The sequence below is a fragment of the Mytilus trossulus genome, chromosome 7, assembly GCF_036588685.1.
Source record: "Mytilus trossulus isolate FHL-02 chromosome 7, PNRI_Mtr1.1.1.hap1, whole genome shotgun sequence".
Classification (NCBI taxonomy): Eukaryota; Metazoa; Mollusca; class Bivalvia; order Mytilida; family Mytilidae; genus Mytilus; species Mytilus trossulus.
Window position 1 is genome coordinate 74,365,751 of NC_086379.1, and position 17,718 is coordinate 74,383,468.

The following is a 17,718-nucleotide window of genomic DNA, read 5'->3' on the forward strand; positions in this document are numbered from 1 at the left end:
CCTTTGTTTTAGTCACTTTCAGTGTTGATATTCGTTTCCTTTAAATAACCGTACACGGACAATGCGTGCGTTACACTATCTCTAGCTAAGGGTTAAATTGAAGTTCACGTGAAAATAGATTTAATGAGGTAGAATTATTACTTGAAAGTGAATAATTCATTATCAATGTTTCTTAGTGTTATTTGGCAAAATTTAACAATTCTAGCTGCTAAATGCGAATTATTTTTTCATTATTTCACTATCATTAATGATTCAACAAACAAAAATCACACTTAAGTTTGTCTATATATCTCGTACCTAGTGCCCCTTTAAAAGCAGTAATTCCAACTGAAAGTTCAGTTGAAATCCATGGCAGTGGTTTCAGATAAGAGCCAAAAATATCATTCCGGACGGACGGACGACTGACGACGGACGTAAAGGTATGATAAATCTCACCATGGACTGTAACACTCACGGGGGTGTAACTTCCTATTATTGTGTGTACGGGGATGTGCCAAAAAATGGCACACCCCTACCAAAAAAATATCAGTTACTGACAACGTATTATTTTCCAAATCTCACATAGCCTCTGAACTAGGTGAGCTAAAAATACTTAGCCTTTGGAACCCGGTGAGCTAAACATATTCTATTGTGCCATACAATTTTGCAACGATTTTTTTATATTACTCATGAAATCACTGTTTTTTTTAACAAAGGTAAATCAGTAAACAGTTACATAAGGTCCAAAATAATATTAGAATACGAAAATATAAGTCTACGTTATATGATTAGCTCTGCATCAATGGCGACGCCCATGTAAACCGGAAGCGGTGAATAGTTTAATCTCCAGTGCTTGGAGAATATTGTGTGACTTTTTGTTGTGTCAACAGAAATTAGATAAGTAGTATGTATCCTTTACAAAATTGACAACAATATATGTTGCATTAAATCAGAGGAACAGATAGATAAGTAACCGATTAAATCATTGTTCATGTAGTTATCGATGAAGATGCAAATTTCGAAAACGAAACTTGGTTTTTACATACAAATTTTATTTTAACAAATTTAACAATGACAATGTATACAAGATGATCCTAGCAACACATGTCAAAGGATAAAATTAATTTCTGTAGAAGTAAATGTTGACAACTGCTTTAAATGACATGACAGATTCATAATAATCCCATGTGATATCACTCAGTCAATCAGGAAATTTCTCAATAAAGAGACAAATGAAAAGGTTAATTCATTTCTTGAACTGTTTTCTACATAATTATACATTTTCACTCTTAGAGTCCACATGCCCCCAAATGAAAAGCCACCCTATTTATTGCCAAACTTCACATCACAGATTACTTCAAGTACAGCTTTTTTTCCATTCACAGTTCCTCACTTCCACACTCCTGCCTGCCAACTGTCACTATTTGCGGGGGATTGCCCACATGGAGGTTCCCAAATTGAAATTTTTAAAGAGCAATTTTGTCCACAATTTAAAAAAAAACCAATTACTTTTACAATGACTTAAGACTTTATATTTAAGTATGAAGAAGCTAAAAACAACATTTAAATGTATTTGAAGGCCCCCATGAAGGTTTTTTAGGACTATGATAGCCATCTTGCACGCAAAACCCCCATGGGCATTTTGAAAAGTTGGCAGGTACAATGTATGTACACTTCCACAGAACGTCATTTATAGTGTGAACTCCCTGGATCAGTTTAAAATACTGATCCAGAGTCTGGAATCCGGGTCCGTTCATGCCCATTCACGTTCGCACCCACTCATGTTCGCCCCCTTTCACTTTCGCACCCTACATGTTCGCACCCAAAGTCCAATTTTAATTGGTTTTTGTGTTTAATAACTTTGTAATCAAGTTTTGGCAAGTAGTATCCTTAGAAGTATAACTGTTTTCATTGTCTCAATATAAAGTGAGACAGCATTATTTTTGTGTTGAATAAATCTTAATCATGTTATGGATAGTGTATTGTTAAAAAAAATAATATTGTTTTCTAAATAAAGTGGGATTCTGTCAATGTTTTATTTTGTGTTGAATAACTCCTAATCATGTTTTGGTTAGTGTATTGCTATAACTGTGTTTAATTGACTTGTTTCAAAATGAAGTGAGATTCTGACTACGTTTTTTTTTTGTGTGTTGAATAAATTTTATCATGTTTAATGTTTTGGTTATAATAGTGTATTGCTATATCAGATTTTGTCATTGTTTCAGATCAAAGGGACCAAGCTGTTAAAAACAATTATCTTTTGTGTTTTTCGTATAAAATCTTCAATCTTTTACTCATACCAAGCTATAAATACATTCAGTATTTACACGAATCTAATTAAAAACAACAATCATGATTTTCCAATTATTCAACTGGAATTTGAACTAAAATTGGGCGCGAACGTGTAGAGTGCGAAAGTATATTGGGCGTGAACGGACCTGATACCCAGAGTCTGACACTCAGTCAGTACATGTCAGTAAGTGTATATTTAAATATCCAACCTGTTTGTCAAAATGTAAATGTGTTAATTTTTATACCCCCGCTTTAAAAAAGGGGGGTATACTGTTTTACCTCTGTCTGTCCTTCCGTCTGTCCCATGAATATTTTTCGTCACATTTTTCTCAGGAACTACAATACAAGGATTTCTGAAATTTGGTTTCAGGTTTTATCTAAGTCAACTATACAGTGTGATGCGTTTTCAGATTAATCCCTTGACAACTTCCTGTTTACCGAACACTTGTATGATTTTACACATGATAGCCAAGTTGAAAATTTTCGTCACATTTTTCTCAGGAACTACATTGTACAATACAAGGATTTCTGAAATTTGGTTTCAGGATATATATAAGTCAGCTATACCGTGTGATGCGTTTTCAGATTCATCACTTGACAACTTCCTGTTTACCGAACACTTGCATATTTTTACACTATTATTCACTTGCAGTTTCACTGGTTGTTTTGTTTTTGCGCAAAATTATTTTTGAAGTTTTGCACTCATAAATTGTTATATTTTAAAAGTGTCTGTTTGTGATGCGCCGACGTACAGGGGTCGAAATTAGTGCTGGTGTGGTGGTCTGAGACCAGTAGAATTTGCGTCAGACCAGTAGATTTTGTCAGCTGGTGGTCCGATAGACCAGTAGAAATTTGTTGACAAAAATAACGGATTGCATCGTAATCTTGATTTGTTCAAAAAGATATGTACCTGCAAAATCAAATACACGGTATTGGGGGTACTAAGTAAAATGTATTACAATTGATCAAGTTTACTAATATCTCAGGTAAGCGTCCTTCTGACGCCTTCACAACAACACAAAATGTTGAAATTTTTTAAAGGAGTTAAACCGACAGACCAAAAAAAATAAAATATTTGACAACCAAAAGGAAGATCTGAATAAAGTTTATAGAATTGATTAAAAGAAACGCAAATATCTACAATCCTGTGAAATACATTGCGATTGGTGAAAAATCTGCAGTGATTGACAGACCTAGATATGAAATGCATTTTTGTAACAGGATAAAAATTTTAAGTTAGATTACATGTATGTACTTTCTCATGAACAATCAGGACAGCACAAACAATCTACAGGAATAAAAGAAAGCATGAAACTAAAAGTAAACATCTAGCATTTATATATGTTGCAGGACCAGTAGTTTTAGAGCTGGACCAGTAGTTTTAGAGCTGGACCAGTAGATTTTAGAGCTGGACCAGTAGTTTTTTCAGTCCACTTGTCTGGCTGGCTAAACACAAAAAAGTTTTAATTTAACCCCTGGACGTATATGTATAGTCATCAATGTGCTGATGGATCGTTGTAAGATGTAGATGTAGATCATTTTAACTTTGTTGGATAGTTGTCTCACTGGCAATCATATTTCATCTTTTTATTTTGAAAATGTTTGAAACCTTCTAGATTTTATATCGCATTTTCTTTCACAGGTAGAATTCAGAAATGGCAAATCCATTGGCAGGACTTGGAGTGGTTGGTGTAGGATTAGCATTGCTGATTAATTTTTCTATTCATAAGATAGAAGAAGGTATAAATTTTATAATAAAGCAGTAAATCAAGTTCAACATTTATTTTTTTGTAGTCTACCGTCATGACCGTTGAAGAATAATATCTTGAATTTTCATGATATATTAAACTTTATTGAAATGATACAAAAGAAAAAGAAAATAAATCAACTCTCTGTGCTTCTTTGTGTAGCCTTGTTAATTATTTAAGTTAATGGTAAACTTTTTGAGAAATTGTTTATTTTCAATGAAATGAAGTGTTCAGATATCTGTAAGTCCAATTAGATGCAGACACAGCTTATTACAGTTAGACTTTATGTATGGTACCTATGCTATTTACATACTGTTATAAGTTGTATCTGCTACATTCACCAATCTCTGTTTTTAAGACTCATACATTAAAGGAATTCTTAAAAATACTGTAAAAATGGACAACACCAATTCTAAACACCAGACTTCTTTCAAAAATAAATGTACATGTATTCACCAAAAAAAACTACCATGGCAGAAAATGTGGATTTCAACCAGTTGGAAGTCTCCTTTTTTAATAAATTAAGGTGAGGTGTTAAATAAAACTACCCAAAAAAACCAGCTCAGCCCATCTACCCAATTCGTTACATCCTTTGAAGCTGTATTGGTACAATGATATTATGGATCGGTACCTATATTAAGATTTCAACATTATGTTATTTAGGATTGTGATGTAAAGAAATGTCTTTGTGGTTAATGTATTATTCTATTTTCAGGACATGTTGGCGTGTATTATAGGGTGAGTCGGTACATAAAATTACAGTAAGGTGCAATAAAGATTTATGGCATTGGTCTAGCATGTGACATAAGTCAACGTAAATAAAAGAAAATTAAAATATACTCTGATAAAAAGTTTAGTGTTTCATCATAACATTTTCTGGAAGTCTACAAAATTACAAAAAGTATGGACAGCTTAAATCAGCATTGAGGAAAATCTATTCCATTTGATTTGAATTCACAGGACTACTTTCATTGAAATACACATGTACATATCATTAAAATGAATAAAGTATTTAAATAATTAGGTAGTTTTATGATGGTTTTTGTAATCCGTTACCCTTTATTGAATTTTATTATCACTTGTAAGAATCATATTTTATAACACATACATAGGTACAGGACTTACCGGGTTTTTATGAGTGACAGTCTATTTGATACATGCACCTTCATGAATGGCATAGTTCGTGTAATTTAGAATATTACTTTTTCTGCTCAGATCAGTCAAAATGTCCATGTTCAGGATGTCACCATTTTCATGTTAGTTGACTTTATTGTATTACTATTTTAATACTTACTTGTGGTACATAGGAATAATTCTAATGATCTAGTGATATCCTCATATTATTATACAACATTATTAATTTTAGGGAGGTGCTCTTCTGACGTCAACTAGTGCTCCAGGATTCCATTTTATGTTTCCATTCCTCACATCTTTCAAAGCTGTACAGGTAAGTTAAGGTTAAAATTATTATTAACATGGATCAATCTATAAACATTAAGATGTATACATTGTTTATTTGTAGACACTAAATTGTGTATTTGAAGGAATTACAGTGTGTATTTGAAGAAACTACATTGTGTATTTGAAGAAACTACATTGTGTATTTGAAGAAACTACATTGTGTATTTGAAGACATTAAATTGTTTATTTGAAGGAATTACATTTTGTATTTGAAGAAACTACATTGTGTATTCAAAGACATTACATTGTTTATTTGAAGGAATTACATTGTGTATTTGAAGAAACTACATTGTGTATTTGAAGACATTAAATTGTTTATTTGAAGGAATTACATTTTGTATTTGAAGAAACTGCATTGTGTTTTTGAAGTTATTACATTGTGTATTTTTAGACATTACATTGTTTATTTGTAGTAATGTTTATTTCAATACATTACATTGTTTATCTTTTAGACATTACATTGTTAATTTGAAGACATTACATTGTTTATATTTTAGACATTACATTGTTTATTTGAAGACATTACATTGTTTATCTTTTAGACATTACATTTTAGACATTACATTGTATACCTTTAAGACATTACATTGTTAATTTGTAGACAACACTACAGACAGATGAAGTAAAGAACGTACCCTGTGGTACTAGGTAGGCTTTTGTTAAATAACATGTTTAAAATATTACACTAACATGACTAATAACATGAATAAGCAGAATAAGATAACAGCACAAACTCAAATTTATGTAAAACAAATTAATTCTGTAAACTTGAAAAGAATTTCTCAACAAAACATAGAAAAACTTAAAGGAGTCCTGTGAATCCTCTAAAAAATTACCATACATACAATCAAAGAAAAAACAACAATGGTAAACAATTTTCAGCAAGAACTGTACTCTTTCAGGCTAAGAACAGGGTGGGTTGATTGTTAAGGGAGGCCCAATCTCCATGCATGCATTCCTTTTAAAATTAATGTTTATTATGACCTCTGTTATTTTATAACATCAAGCATCTTAACTTTTTCCTGTTTAATATTTTCAGTGGTGGTGTTATCATTTTCTTTGATCGAGTTGAAGTTGTGAACAAACTGAACATCGATTCTGTGTATGATATCGTAAGGAATTACACTGCTGATTACGACAAAACTCTCATCTACAACAAAGTACATCACGAACTGAATCAGTTCTGTAGTATACACACTCTACAGGAAGTCTACATAGATTTATTTGGTAGGTATTATTGTAAAGGCCATTTGAGAAGGACAGAGTAAATGAAAGCTTTCAACTTTCCTTGTTTATCAATGCTGTTATGTAAATAGTCAACAAGAAGTAACCATTAATAAGTGTATAGGTCTGCAAGGAAAGACAGAATAAGCATAGATTATAATTTCAAAACATTGTTTTTGTAATACATGTATAAAGACACTTAAGGAAGTAAGAATGCACATGGTTGGTAGGTTATTGTAAATGGGTTATTATGATTGTACAGTTAATTTTAAAAACGTACCACAAATATGATGGATCTTTATTTGCCTGAGTGCATAGGGGCTGGGACTGGCTATTTGAAGACTAGATTAATCGAATAAATTATGTAAATGAAAACCTACATGTTGTTATAAAAAGATGATGTTATAAATAGATGAGGAATGATTTTTCTATACAGATCAGATAGATGAGAATCTCCGTACAGCCCTGCAGGGTGATCTAGGAAACATGGCGCCAGGTTTATCTGTACAAGCTGTTCGAGTCACAAAACCTAAAATCCCAGAACAAATCAGAAAAAATTATGAATCTATGTAAGTGCATATTATAAATATAATTTAAAATATGCTACATTTGTGTTAACTTTTGATCAGGCATATATTTGTTATAATCTTGCAACATTATTTCAAGGGAATATAGTTTGTAGATGTTAATGACTTGTTCATCTTTACAAAATACAAGTTGTCATACTTTTTTTGGCTATACCTAAGAGCCTTTAGCTGTTTGTTTTTATGAACTTGATACATGTGTCTCTTTTCACAGCTTTTCGTTAACAGCATTTTCACTGATGTCGTTACAAGTTGTTTCATTATTGCTGTATATCTGGTAGTTAAATTTCATGTTTCTTTATCTGTATGAAATATGTTTAATGAAATCATTCCCTTTTTCGTGAATGTTTGTTTTTTTTTTATCTGAGCTTTTAAATTTCTGATATTTTTGATAAATACTTCAAATATTTGATTTCAGGGAAGGAGAGAAAACAAAGTTACTTATTTCTATTCAGAAACAGAAAGTGGTAGAGAAAGAGGCAGAAACAGAGAGGAAAAGAGCTGTTATAGGTAAGTACAAGAAGTTAGTCTCTGATGTTGTCGGTATTATATTTTACTACGACAAACCAGAATATCAACCAACTTACTCATCAGGGTGGTGTATAATTTTAACACATAAAAGGAATAGTTTTCATGAGAAAAGGATGAAATGGACATTCTTTTTGGTATAGTGATCACTTACTTGAAGTCGTGTATGGATTAAACTATTACTGGATATACATTGCCTGATACATTGCATTGGTTAAATTCTACTGGTGTATATTCCCATGTCTTTAGCTTAATTGTAAATTATGAAGGTATGAAATGAAAATTTACTACATGAAATTATGTAGTGATAACAGGTGAGGATATTAATCTTCCTCTTTGTTGTTTAATCATTTCTTTTTATTATAAAAAAACTTTTAATTAGGAACTATTGGTTTTAATATTGCTAATATTGTATTAAACCAGATTTTTTGGTCACTTTACAGAGGCTGAAAAAGTTGCTCAGGTGTCCACAATTCAGTGGCAGCAAAAGATAACGGAGAAAGAATCACAAAAGAAGATATCAGAAATAGAAGGTATGAAAGGAAATGTTTATGTTGGTCATAACATTATAGCTTTCTAACAACATCCAGAAAATTGGGTTAATGCATTAAACCATGGTTAAAACTGTATAACATCTAATATATAATAGATAATTTGGTAGAAGATATTAGCTATAGGCCTTGCAGTCATAAAAATTTAAAGATAAATCTATTGAAATACTTTATTAGGTATTATGAGCTAAACTTTTGTACTCTAAATACTGAGAAAAGTTAAACAACCAAAAGGCCTAGTTAATGTATTTTTAATCATATTGCAATATACTTGTTGTCTTGTAATGTAGATTACAGACTTTCATGCGGTAATTAATTATTGGGAATAATCAATAACTGTTTATCATTCAAGATTTATTAATTTGAATCTTGTACATGTTTAAAAAGATAGTACTAAAGGAGAATATTGAAGATCTGCCTACGCCAATGTTTTGCCTGTCTAAACTTAAATATAAAAACATCACATTTGGCAATTTTTTTTACATTCTCTTATGCTCTTATTGGGTGAGTTGATGAATTATGTACAACCCCCACTTGATTGATTTAACATAAGGAATTGTTCTGTTTTAAGATGCTACCCATTTAGCTAAAGAAAGAGCCAAAGCAGATGCTGAATTCTACAGAGCCAAGAAAGAAGCAGAGGCTAATTCAGTATGTATTGAATCATAGAACATAGTATCATAATTACTGTGTATAAGAAAATACACATAGAAGCATGATTGATCCTTGTGGAATTTATCTTTTTGTCATTTATTTTGTTTAAATTTTAAACAGTTGCATTCCACAAACCATTATTTAATGTAATACTGAAACAGTTAAAAAATACATTCAGTTCATCCAGTGAAATTGTTGATATAAAAGAACTTGGAAACAGGGAATGTATCAAAGAGACACCACAAGGCCAAGAAAGCACTGGTGCGAGAAATTCTGCACATGGAGACAAGTTTCAGCTGCCCTCTAAACAGTAATGAATACTACTTCAGTGACGTGAATGTCACAATAACCTCAGAAACATTTAAATATGTGTTCCTGTTGTATATCTCTATACTCAATACAAAATGTAATTCCTCATTTACACAGAAGCTGTTGACATTTCGCTGTGGTGTAGCAATCTTGTTTGTTTTAAAATTTCTATATACTGCAACACTGCTTTAGAACTATATGTATTAAGAAATTTGTTTGAATTTGTAGGCTAAACTGACTGACCAATACTTGGAGATGTTACGTTACCAAGCCATTACTACCAATACAAAGATATACTTTGGTAATAGTATTCCACAGATGTTTATGGACCCTAGTGGAGTTGTCCAAACTTCTCAACAGAAAAGTGCTTCATCAAAAGTTTCTGAAAATAGTAAGTAAATCTTTGCATACATTCATGAAAGCAAGTTTAAGTTTTCAGTGGTGAAAAGGCATAGATTTTGACAGGTGACCAATTCAGATTCTTAGGAGCCACTTTTGATTTTTTATTTGCTCTAAGTGAAAGGTGAAGAAAATCTTCACTTTAAATTTTATCTTCATTGTTATATGAAAAATATAATATTAAAAACTAACAAGTTCTTTTTCTTTCAGATTAAAAGTTTAGAGGAAGATGATCATCTGTGATACGAATGAGTAAAACCAAAGTGGAAAATGTCTAAAAACAGAACTGAAATGGAAATGTTGTTTCTTAATATAGAACCAGAATGGAAATTTCAAAATAAAAAAAAAGAACCTTAATATAAAACCTAACCCCAAAAAAATTAGTCTAAAGCAAAGTGTAATTTTGGACCTCAAGATGTTAAATCAATTTAATTGTATAGGATTGACATATTCCACAGTACCAAGTGTTTCCATTCTCTTATCTTTTTGTGCCATTTGAATCTTATTTATAAAGTTATAAAGACTTATTAAAATGCACCATATAATATTTCTAAAATTGTAAGGTTTATTAGTGTTTGATACTGTAAATACAGAAATTATTGTGATTTAAGACAAAATGCTATTATTTGTTTTTTGCGTAACTGAGTAAAGTATAGTTTCATTCATATAAATAAATCCAAAACCATGTTGCTATAATAAAAAAAACTTTCCAATAATTTCTGAATTTGCAGTAGCGGAGAGCATTGACAGGTCTTCAAATGACGAGTTTGCAATCATACCTCAATTCAAGTATGTTATAACTTATTAGAATCTTTATGCTAAAATTATTACTTACAAAATTGCATGGTCTTCAGTTTATATTGATAGTATAATTATTTTTTTTATTTTTATTTTTTTATCAGTAATAAGATTGATAATATTTTCAATTTGAGCTGCCTCTGTTTAACTGTCAAAAGTATTAAAAAATTGTGAAGTAAATATTTAAAACATGGAATTAATGTGTATCCAACAAATTATGTAAATTCAATATTTATTATAATTTATATTATGAAAACAGTAGTGAAATATTTACTGCAACTTTCATTTATAGCCGTTTTAAATATTTTAAGTGGAAGTGATGCTGTATTTACACAATTTTGACATGCTTTTTTCACAAGTTTTCAAGGTTTTTTGGTCTTTTGAATTGTGTTGCACAATTGTAAACTTAAATATAATCACATTCTTTATTCATATAGATGTAACTAAAATTCTCTTTTTATGTTTTGTACTAAAATTTCTTACATAGCGTAATTACAATAGTGCCTTTGTACGATTTAATACTGTTGTTGGAGATTGTTAGATATTTATAGTGTTGTGATTACCTGTATGTAAATTGTATGTTAATAGCAATCAAAATATCTAACGCTCTAATGTTTGAACGAGCAAAATATTGTTTCCTTAGACGTGTCATTTCTTTGTCATATACTATTGTAGGTTTTCAAAATAGTTTCTATCTCAGATGTTGATCCAAGATTTTGAAAAAGAGGGTGCCTAACACTCATTCTGTCATCTGTAATCATAACATACTATATACTATTGATGCTCCTGTAGCCCAGTCACTGTGTCTGTGTTTGATGAATAAAGTTTGAACAAAAAGGCAACATTAGGATGGAGACTAGTTAAAAGTCTATGAATTAACCATTTGTGTAGCACCTCATGGTCCTCATCCCAAACAAAATGCATTTCTAATTTAGGTGTTGAATGTAAAGTATAAATTTACACCAATGAACATTTTTGGATACCATGAAAATTAGAATTTGAGGTAATAAGTTAGATATTGTTTGTTTCCTAAAACCTAGAGTTGTGATAAGGCTGGTATATCTTTGGGAGCAAATATATACTGACTAAATATATGGGGTCATGTGCCAACACTTGTATCAACAAAATACACCTAGAAATAATTAGCCTGGGTAATGTTTGACCACTGTATATAAACTTCCAAAGTAACTGCTGAATAGCAAGTGTAATGTTATACCACTTTGTAATAACTGACACTTAGCAATAAAAGTATGTCAAGTCATGACGCATGTGTCACCCCATGTATTAACTTACATGGTACATTTGTTTTGATGTGTAATGGGCATGTGTCATGTGTAATCATTGTTTCAAATTACACAAACTACAGTTATTCTGTTAGGCATGTAACACATTATGGTGGCAGTAGTTGTAACATTTTGGTGGCAGCAGTGGCATATTTAAACAAGTTATTATAAAATTAGGGTAATGAACATTTTATCATCACTATTTACCCTCACAAACTTCAGTTGTCAAACTCATTATGTTGGATATATCTAAGAAAATCATTAATCATCATATATTATTATCTATGTAAGCAGTATTAATGTTGTGTATATATATATATATATATTATATTTTTAACACACTTGAGAAGAAGAAAGATGTTTTAAAATCTTACAATCATTCCATTTAATATTCAATGCTTACTTTCAATTCTATACATTTCCTTTATTTGATGTTTTTGAATCCAAAATAGTCAATTATGAAAGGCATGTAGAATTTAAATTTGTGTGAGATTTCAATCTAGATGCATACAGTGAAGAAAAGAAAAGTTATATCCAAGACATTGCTAAGTATTGGTAAAACATAATCATTGTTAGTTTTGTTCTCAGGCTGTAAAATATCAATGATTTATAAAGAGAAGTTTTTAAATCATAAGTGTCAGGTGTGATGGTGATATAAATTATGTCATTATTATATAAAAAGTTGTACAAATTTATGTAAATATTTATTTTTATGCCTTTCTACAGGATATTTGAAGAACTTTTGGATTGGCCAAGTATGACAAACAAATATAAGTCATTGTATTCCCTATCCTTCATGACAATTTGAAAACATCCCATAAACTATGTAATAGGTACACATTCAGTTATACCAAGGATGGATTTTTCTGAACGTCAAGCTATATTTATTTTTTTACATTTTTCTTACGCTGTTAAATCTGCTTAAACCATTCCATAACTTGAGTATTAATTTATCTTAAAACTTGTATAGGAATGAAAGATGAGTTATATACCTGTTTAAATTATGGTTCACAGTGTTTCAGCATGGTGAGCATTACTATTTTGCTAAAATGTTCTATTGAAAATACAGATGAAACTGGAACTAAATCGGGCTTCTATGGTGTTGCTAAATATTCATTAGTAGTTTTGAATTTTTCTCTAAAATGTAGAGCACTTGTTTGTTTTTTAAAGAAAAAAATCAGAATTGGTATTTTGTTTAATTGAATTTAAATTTTTGTTTATATGAAATCCCATTACTTGTTTATGCTCACTAACAATAGTTACATAATATATATGTGTTTGTAGTAACTTGCTAAACCTGTGTTAACCTGGAGACACAAAAAAACATACGACTAAGATTGATCGTGAGTCATGAACAATTCAGTATCCTTACGATAAATCTTAGTCACAAATACTTTTGTGAAATTTACTCCACATAATTACTGTTCAGACAGTTTGTTGCTATTAATTTGTTATAGATTCTAAGTTTTTTAAGCTGAAGTTATCTAAAACAAGACACTGTATATTGGGATCCCTTTGTGTGTGAAGGTTGTGTATTATTTTTATGTAATGCTCAAGTAGACTAGATTTTTTTATAATCATAATCAGACTATATTCCTGCACAGTGTGGTGCTTAATGTTGTTAATTGCAATATGTATACATGTATTAGTGTATGTGAAATGTTTATTAAATGTATGTTAAAAAAGAACGCATTGTTAATAGTCATAATGTTTGATACAGGCATGATGTTGTTATTTATCAAGTCATATATGATTTTGTATGTTTCATAAAACCAAGTGTTGTGATTTGGTTGTTATATCTAATGGAGCAAATAACAAAAAGTTTAACAAATGATATCTATTAACCCTAATTCTAAGTAAGATTTACAAGAGTTCGGTATGAGAACACGAAAATAACCTACAACATTTCTTTGAAATTCTAAAACAAAATCATGTAACATTTTACAAAATAATGCATTATCGAGATAATTGATTTACAATTTTTTTGAATTTTGGTTTGATTATTGTTAATTTTCATTGATTTTTGTTTACCATCAGCATAGATTAGAAAATCTGTCATCTTTTAAGAAAGTTTTTTTTTAATATACACCAGTTTAAAAGATTGACATTTTATAGAAGCTTAATTTACAAGTGCTGTTATCTTGAGAATTGACATTAAAATGTTACAAAAGTAGAGAAACAAAACAATGTCTATATGATTGCTAACTACATTATTTTATATACTATTTATAATGTTAGATACTGTAGTTCATCATTTCGTTTTCAAAATCATTCTTTCTAATAAAACCAATATACCTTTGTTTTTGTATAATATATATATATAGCCCAGGTTGTGTGGTCTAGCGGGACGGCTGCAGGACGGCTGCAGTGCAGGCGATTTGGTGTCACGATATCATAGTAGTATGGGTTCGAATCCCGGCGAGGGAAGAACAAAAACTTTGCGAAAGCAAATTTACAGATCTAACATTGTTGGGTTGATGTTTAGACGAGTTGTATATATATAGATTCTACCACTGCATCGAGTGTGATACGATATTTATCCACTCAAGACAGTTAAATTTTAAAATTTAAAACTCTAGGCTTGCTGAGCCTTTTAAATATTTTAAATTTAACTGTTGGGAGTGGATAAATATTGTATTACACGAGATTTGGTGATATAATCTGTTTCTCTAATAATTTTCAAACAATATGCAGGCAAATGTATTCCTTCTTTACGAATGATCTGCAAAAAGATGTGTTCTTTCTATGTGACGTCATCAGACATGGTCGCCTTTTTTCATGCTCTCACAATAGGACGTTCAGAGGAAAGCAAGAAATTTCGACGTCATAATCGGATTTTAGCCAATGAAGAACTGAGATAAAACGAACCACACATTGATTAAACTTTTTATATACAATGGGTGCAGAAAGGGGTAAATTGACGAAGAATTAGAGAAATATATATATAACAGGCTAATATTTGAACTTGGAATTATTTTTAATTATGGAATTTGTATAATTTCTTGTGTTTAAAATTTTTAATAAATTCCATGTTTATTTGGTATTATAATCTTTTGAGTGGTTAATAACAATTTCCATACAATGTATTTTGGTTAGATAGTGTTGTGCGCGGCACAGTACATTCTATTGAAAATATACTATTTTCTTTGTAATAGAAAGTGCAGCACAGAACATTTCAGTACAGAATAAACATGGAATTTATTTAAAATTTCAATAACAAGAAATCAAGCAAATTCCATAATTAAAAATAATTTCAAGTTCAAATAATAGCCTGTTATATATAGACTCAAATATATATATAGATGAGTCAAAGAACATCAGTTGTTCGACCTGTTAGTCAAATGCGTTTTGTTTAAATATACTTTTTCACGTTTTTGGTCTTTTGGAAAATGTTTTTAGATCCTTCTACAACGAAATTTGTTTGACATGCACATGTATAAAAATTGCGGTTTTTATCCAACGCAATCATAGGTTTGAACGTAGTTTTCAATTTAGACTCGTTTATAGATGAGTCTATATATATATATATATAATGCCAGTTATATAATGTTATAAAGATTTCTTTTGGATAATTTGGTCTTTATTTCCTTTAGTAGACCCAGCCAATATTGCCCTATACTAAACCTACTGTTATTCTAAACCTAACAATAACAATACCTTACCCATACTCAACCTTATTTAACACTATCCCTGACCCTTCATCATAATCCTAACCCTACCAGTAACCCTAAAGCACATGGTCTGGCAATAAAATGAAGGCTACTTTAATAGCTTACAAAAGTCAATAATTTAAAGCATAGGTTGATAATAAGGTAATTTGTTACCTGTAAGATTTTATCAAAGTACTGACAACGGTGAAGACCCTTATCTGGCATCTATACCTGTATTTTCTCTTTGGTATGTTCATTCCAACGGCTGTGGCCGCACCAACTATTTGTAAAAGGTTGTGTATGGGGAACCACCAATTGTGAATAAATGATATTTGGTATGCAGTTGGTATATCTTACTTCCATTGAGATTATTTTGCCTCGCCCTTGCAATCATGGTCTTGACAATGAAATTCAAATAGATGATGTGTTAAAAGGTTAAATTACTGATAGATTAGTTAAAGGGGAACCACTTGTGATAGGTTAATGATATTTGGTATACAGTTGTATAAACATTGACACAGATGAATACCCATTGACGTATCTTATAAAGGAAATAATTTGGCCCTTTTTCTTCAGTAATGTTTTATTGACACTCAAAAATTTGCACTATTTACATGTTAGAGAATATTTTAATTTCTAATTTGCGTTTAAATTTCATTTTATAGGAGAAAAATGTTCACTGGTGTCTTACTGACACTGTATAATAAATTTAAAAACCTTGTGTAAAGAAATTCTTTTTGTGCCCCCACTGTTGCAGAGATGGAATTAAGTTTAACCCCTGTACATCATCCCATTCGTAAGTTGGTTTTTTGTTCTCTCACTTTAGTTTGACTCAACTTATACACAATGCTTATAACCACAAAACACAGATCAATTTGGATTTTTTGTGGTGTTACTTTAACTGTTAAAGAGTAATGCCCCTTTAAAAATGGAAAAAAATGCGAAATTTTTAATTTCTGTTATCTACCTTAAGTTAGCCTCAACCAAATTTTATGAAACTTATACACAATGCTTATTACCATAACATACAGATCAAGTTTGAAATTTGGTTGTGTCCTTTTAACAGTTCTAGAGTTATTGCCCCTTTACAATTCGAAAAAAAAACGCTGAATTTTTCATTTCCATTCTCTAACATAAGCTAGCCTCAACCAAATGTTATGAAACTTATACACACAACTTTTTTCCGCAAAACTCAGATCAAGTACAAATTTGGGTAGTGTCACTTTTACCTTTCTTCAGTTATGTCCCTTTATAACTTTATGTGATATGCAAGCAGGGGTAAATCTGTGTTCCATTGACACCTTCCCCATTTCTGTTAATGCCCCATTTATGGGCATTATGTTTTCTGGTCTGTGCGTCCTTTTGGTTTGTTCATCTGTTCTTCTGTCCCACTTCAGGTTAAAGTTTTTGGTCGTGGTAGTTTTTGATGAAGTTGAAGTTCAATCAACTTGGAACTGAGAACACATGGTCCCTATGATATGATCTTTCTTATTTGAATGCCAAATTTGAGATTTTCACCCATTTTCACGGTACACTGAACATAGAAAATGAAAGTGCAGATGGGACATCCTTGTACTGAGGACACATTCTTGTTTAAATATGTTAGCTCGTTCTAAAATTTATATGATTAGTTTCTGTATTTTTACATGTATTCGTTTACAAAACAATGCCATTCTCAACATCTAATGTTGAATAATATGATAAGGAAGAACGTAGACAAAGTACTAATGATAGATTGGTTGATTGATTGATTATTTCCCGCCACTTCTATCACTATTGTGCTTTTTCATGGTGGTTAATTTTTATTAGGTAAAGAAAAAAAAACATTATGGGACTGAGATGATATCTAAATGTTCCAAGGTTTATCAGTACCTTTTTTGATACACAAAATATAGTTCATTGATCATAACATTCTCTACATCCTATCACTGAACCTTAGAAATTTATCAATATAAATTATGCTCAGATATTCAAGGCACAAAATTATGTTACACTTGTTTAGAAAATTACATAACTTTTGCAAGGTGCAGGAATCTTGTATCTGTTCTAGAGAATTATGTCATTGTTAAAATCATCTTTGAAAAAGTTGCAGGTATCTTCGTTTGTCTAGAATTGCTGTTAAATCAACTACAACAAATGAAATAATTAATTTTAATTCCCACTGATAAATTGAAGCAATCTTTACCGTTCAGTGCCTACAAACACTTTGATTGGTAGAGGAAGCAGGATTTGAGTTCAGCTCACCTGGCAGCCATGTG

At 30.7% G+C, this 17,718-nt stretch overlaps 1 protein-coding gene across 2 annotated transcripts; it reads left to right on the forward strand.

Moving 5' to 3' along the window:
- Positions 1-769: 769 nt before the first annotated feature.
- Positions 770-14,110, forward strand: LOC134725798 (erlin-1-like). Of its 2 annotated transcripts, none has more exons than XM_063589966.1 (12): positions 770-883; positions 3,914-4,011; positions 4,735-4,757; positions 5,386-5,466; positions 6,082-6,128; positions 6,520-6,707; positions 7,141-7,273; positions 7,707-7,798; positions 8,260-8,349; positions 8,939-9,018; positions 9,559-9,721; positions 9,940-14,110. In XM_063589966.1, exons 2-12 carry the CDS (start codon positions 3,927-3,929, stop codon positions 9,942-9,944), a joined length of 987 nt encoding a protein of 328 aa, XP_063446036.1. In that variant the 5' UTR covers positions 770-883; positions 3,914-3,926; the 3' UTR covers positions 9,945-14,110. The 2 variants fall into 2 exon arrangements, with proteins under 2 accessions (XP_063446036.1, XP_063446037.1); XM_063589967.1 differs by having other exon boundaries at positions 833-948.
- Positions 14,111-17,718: the final 3,608 nt, after the last annotated feature.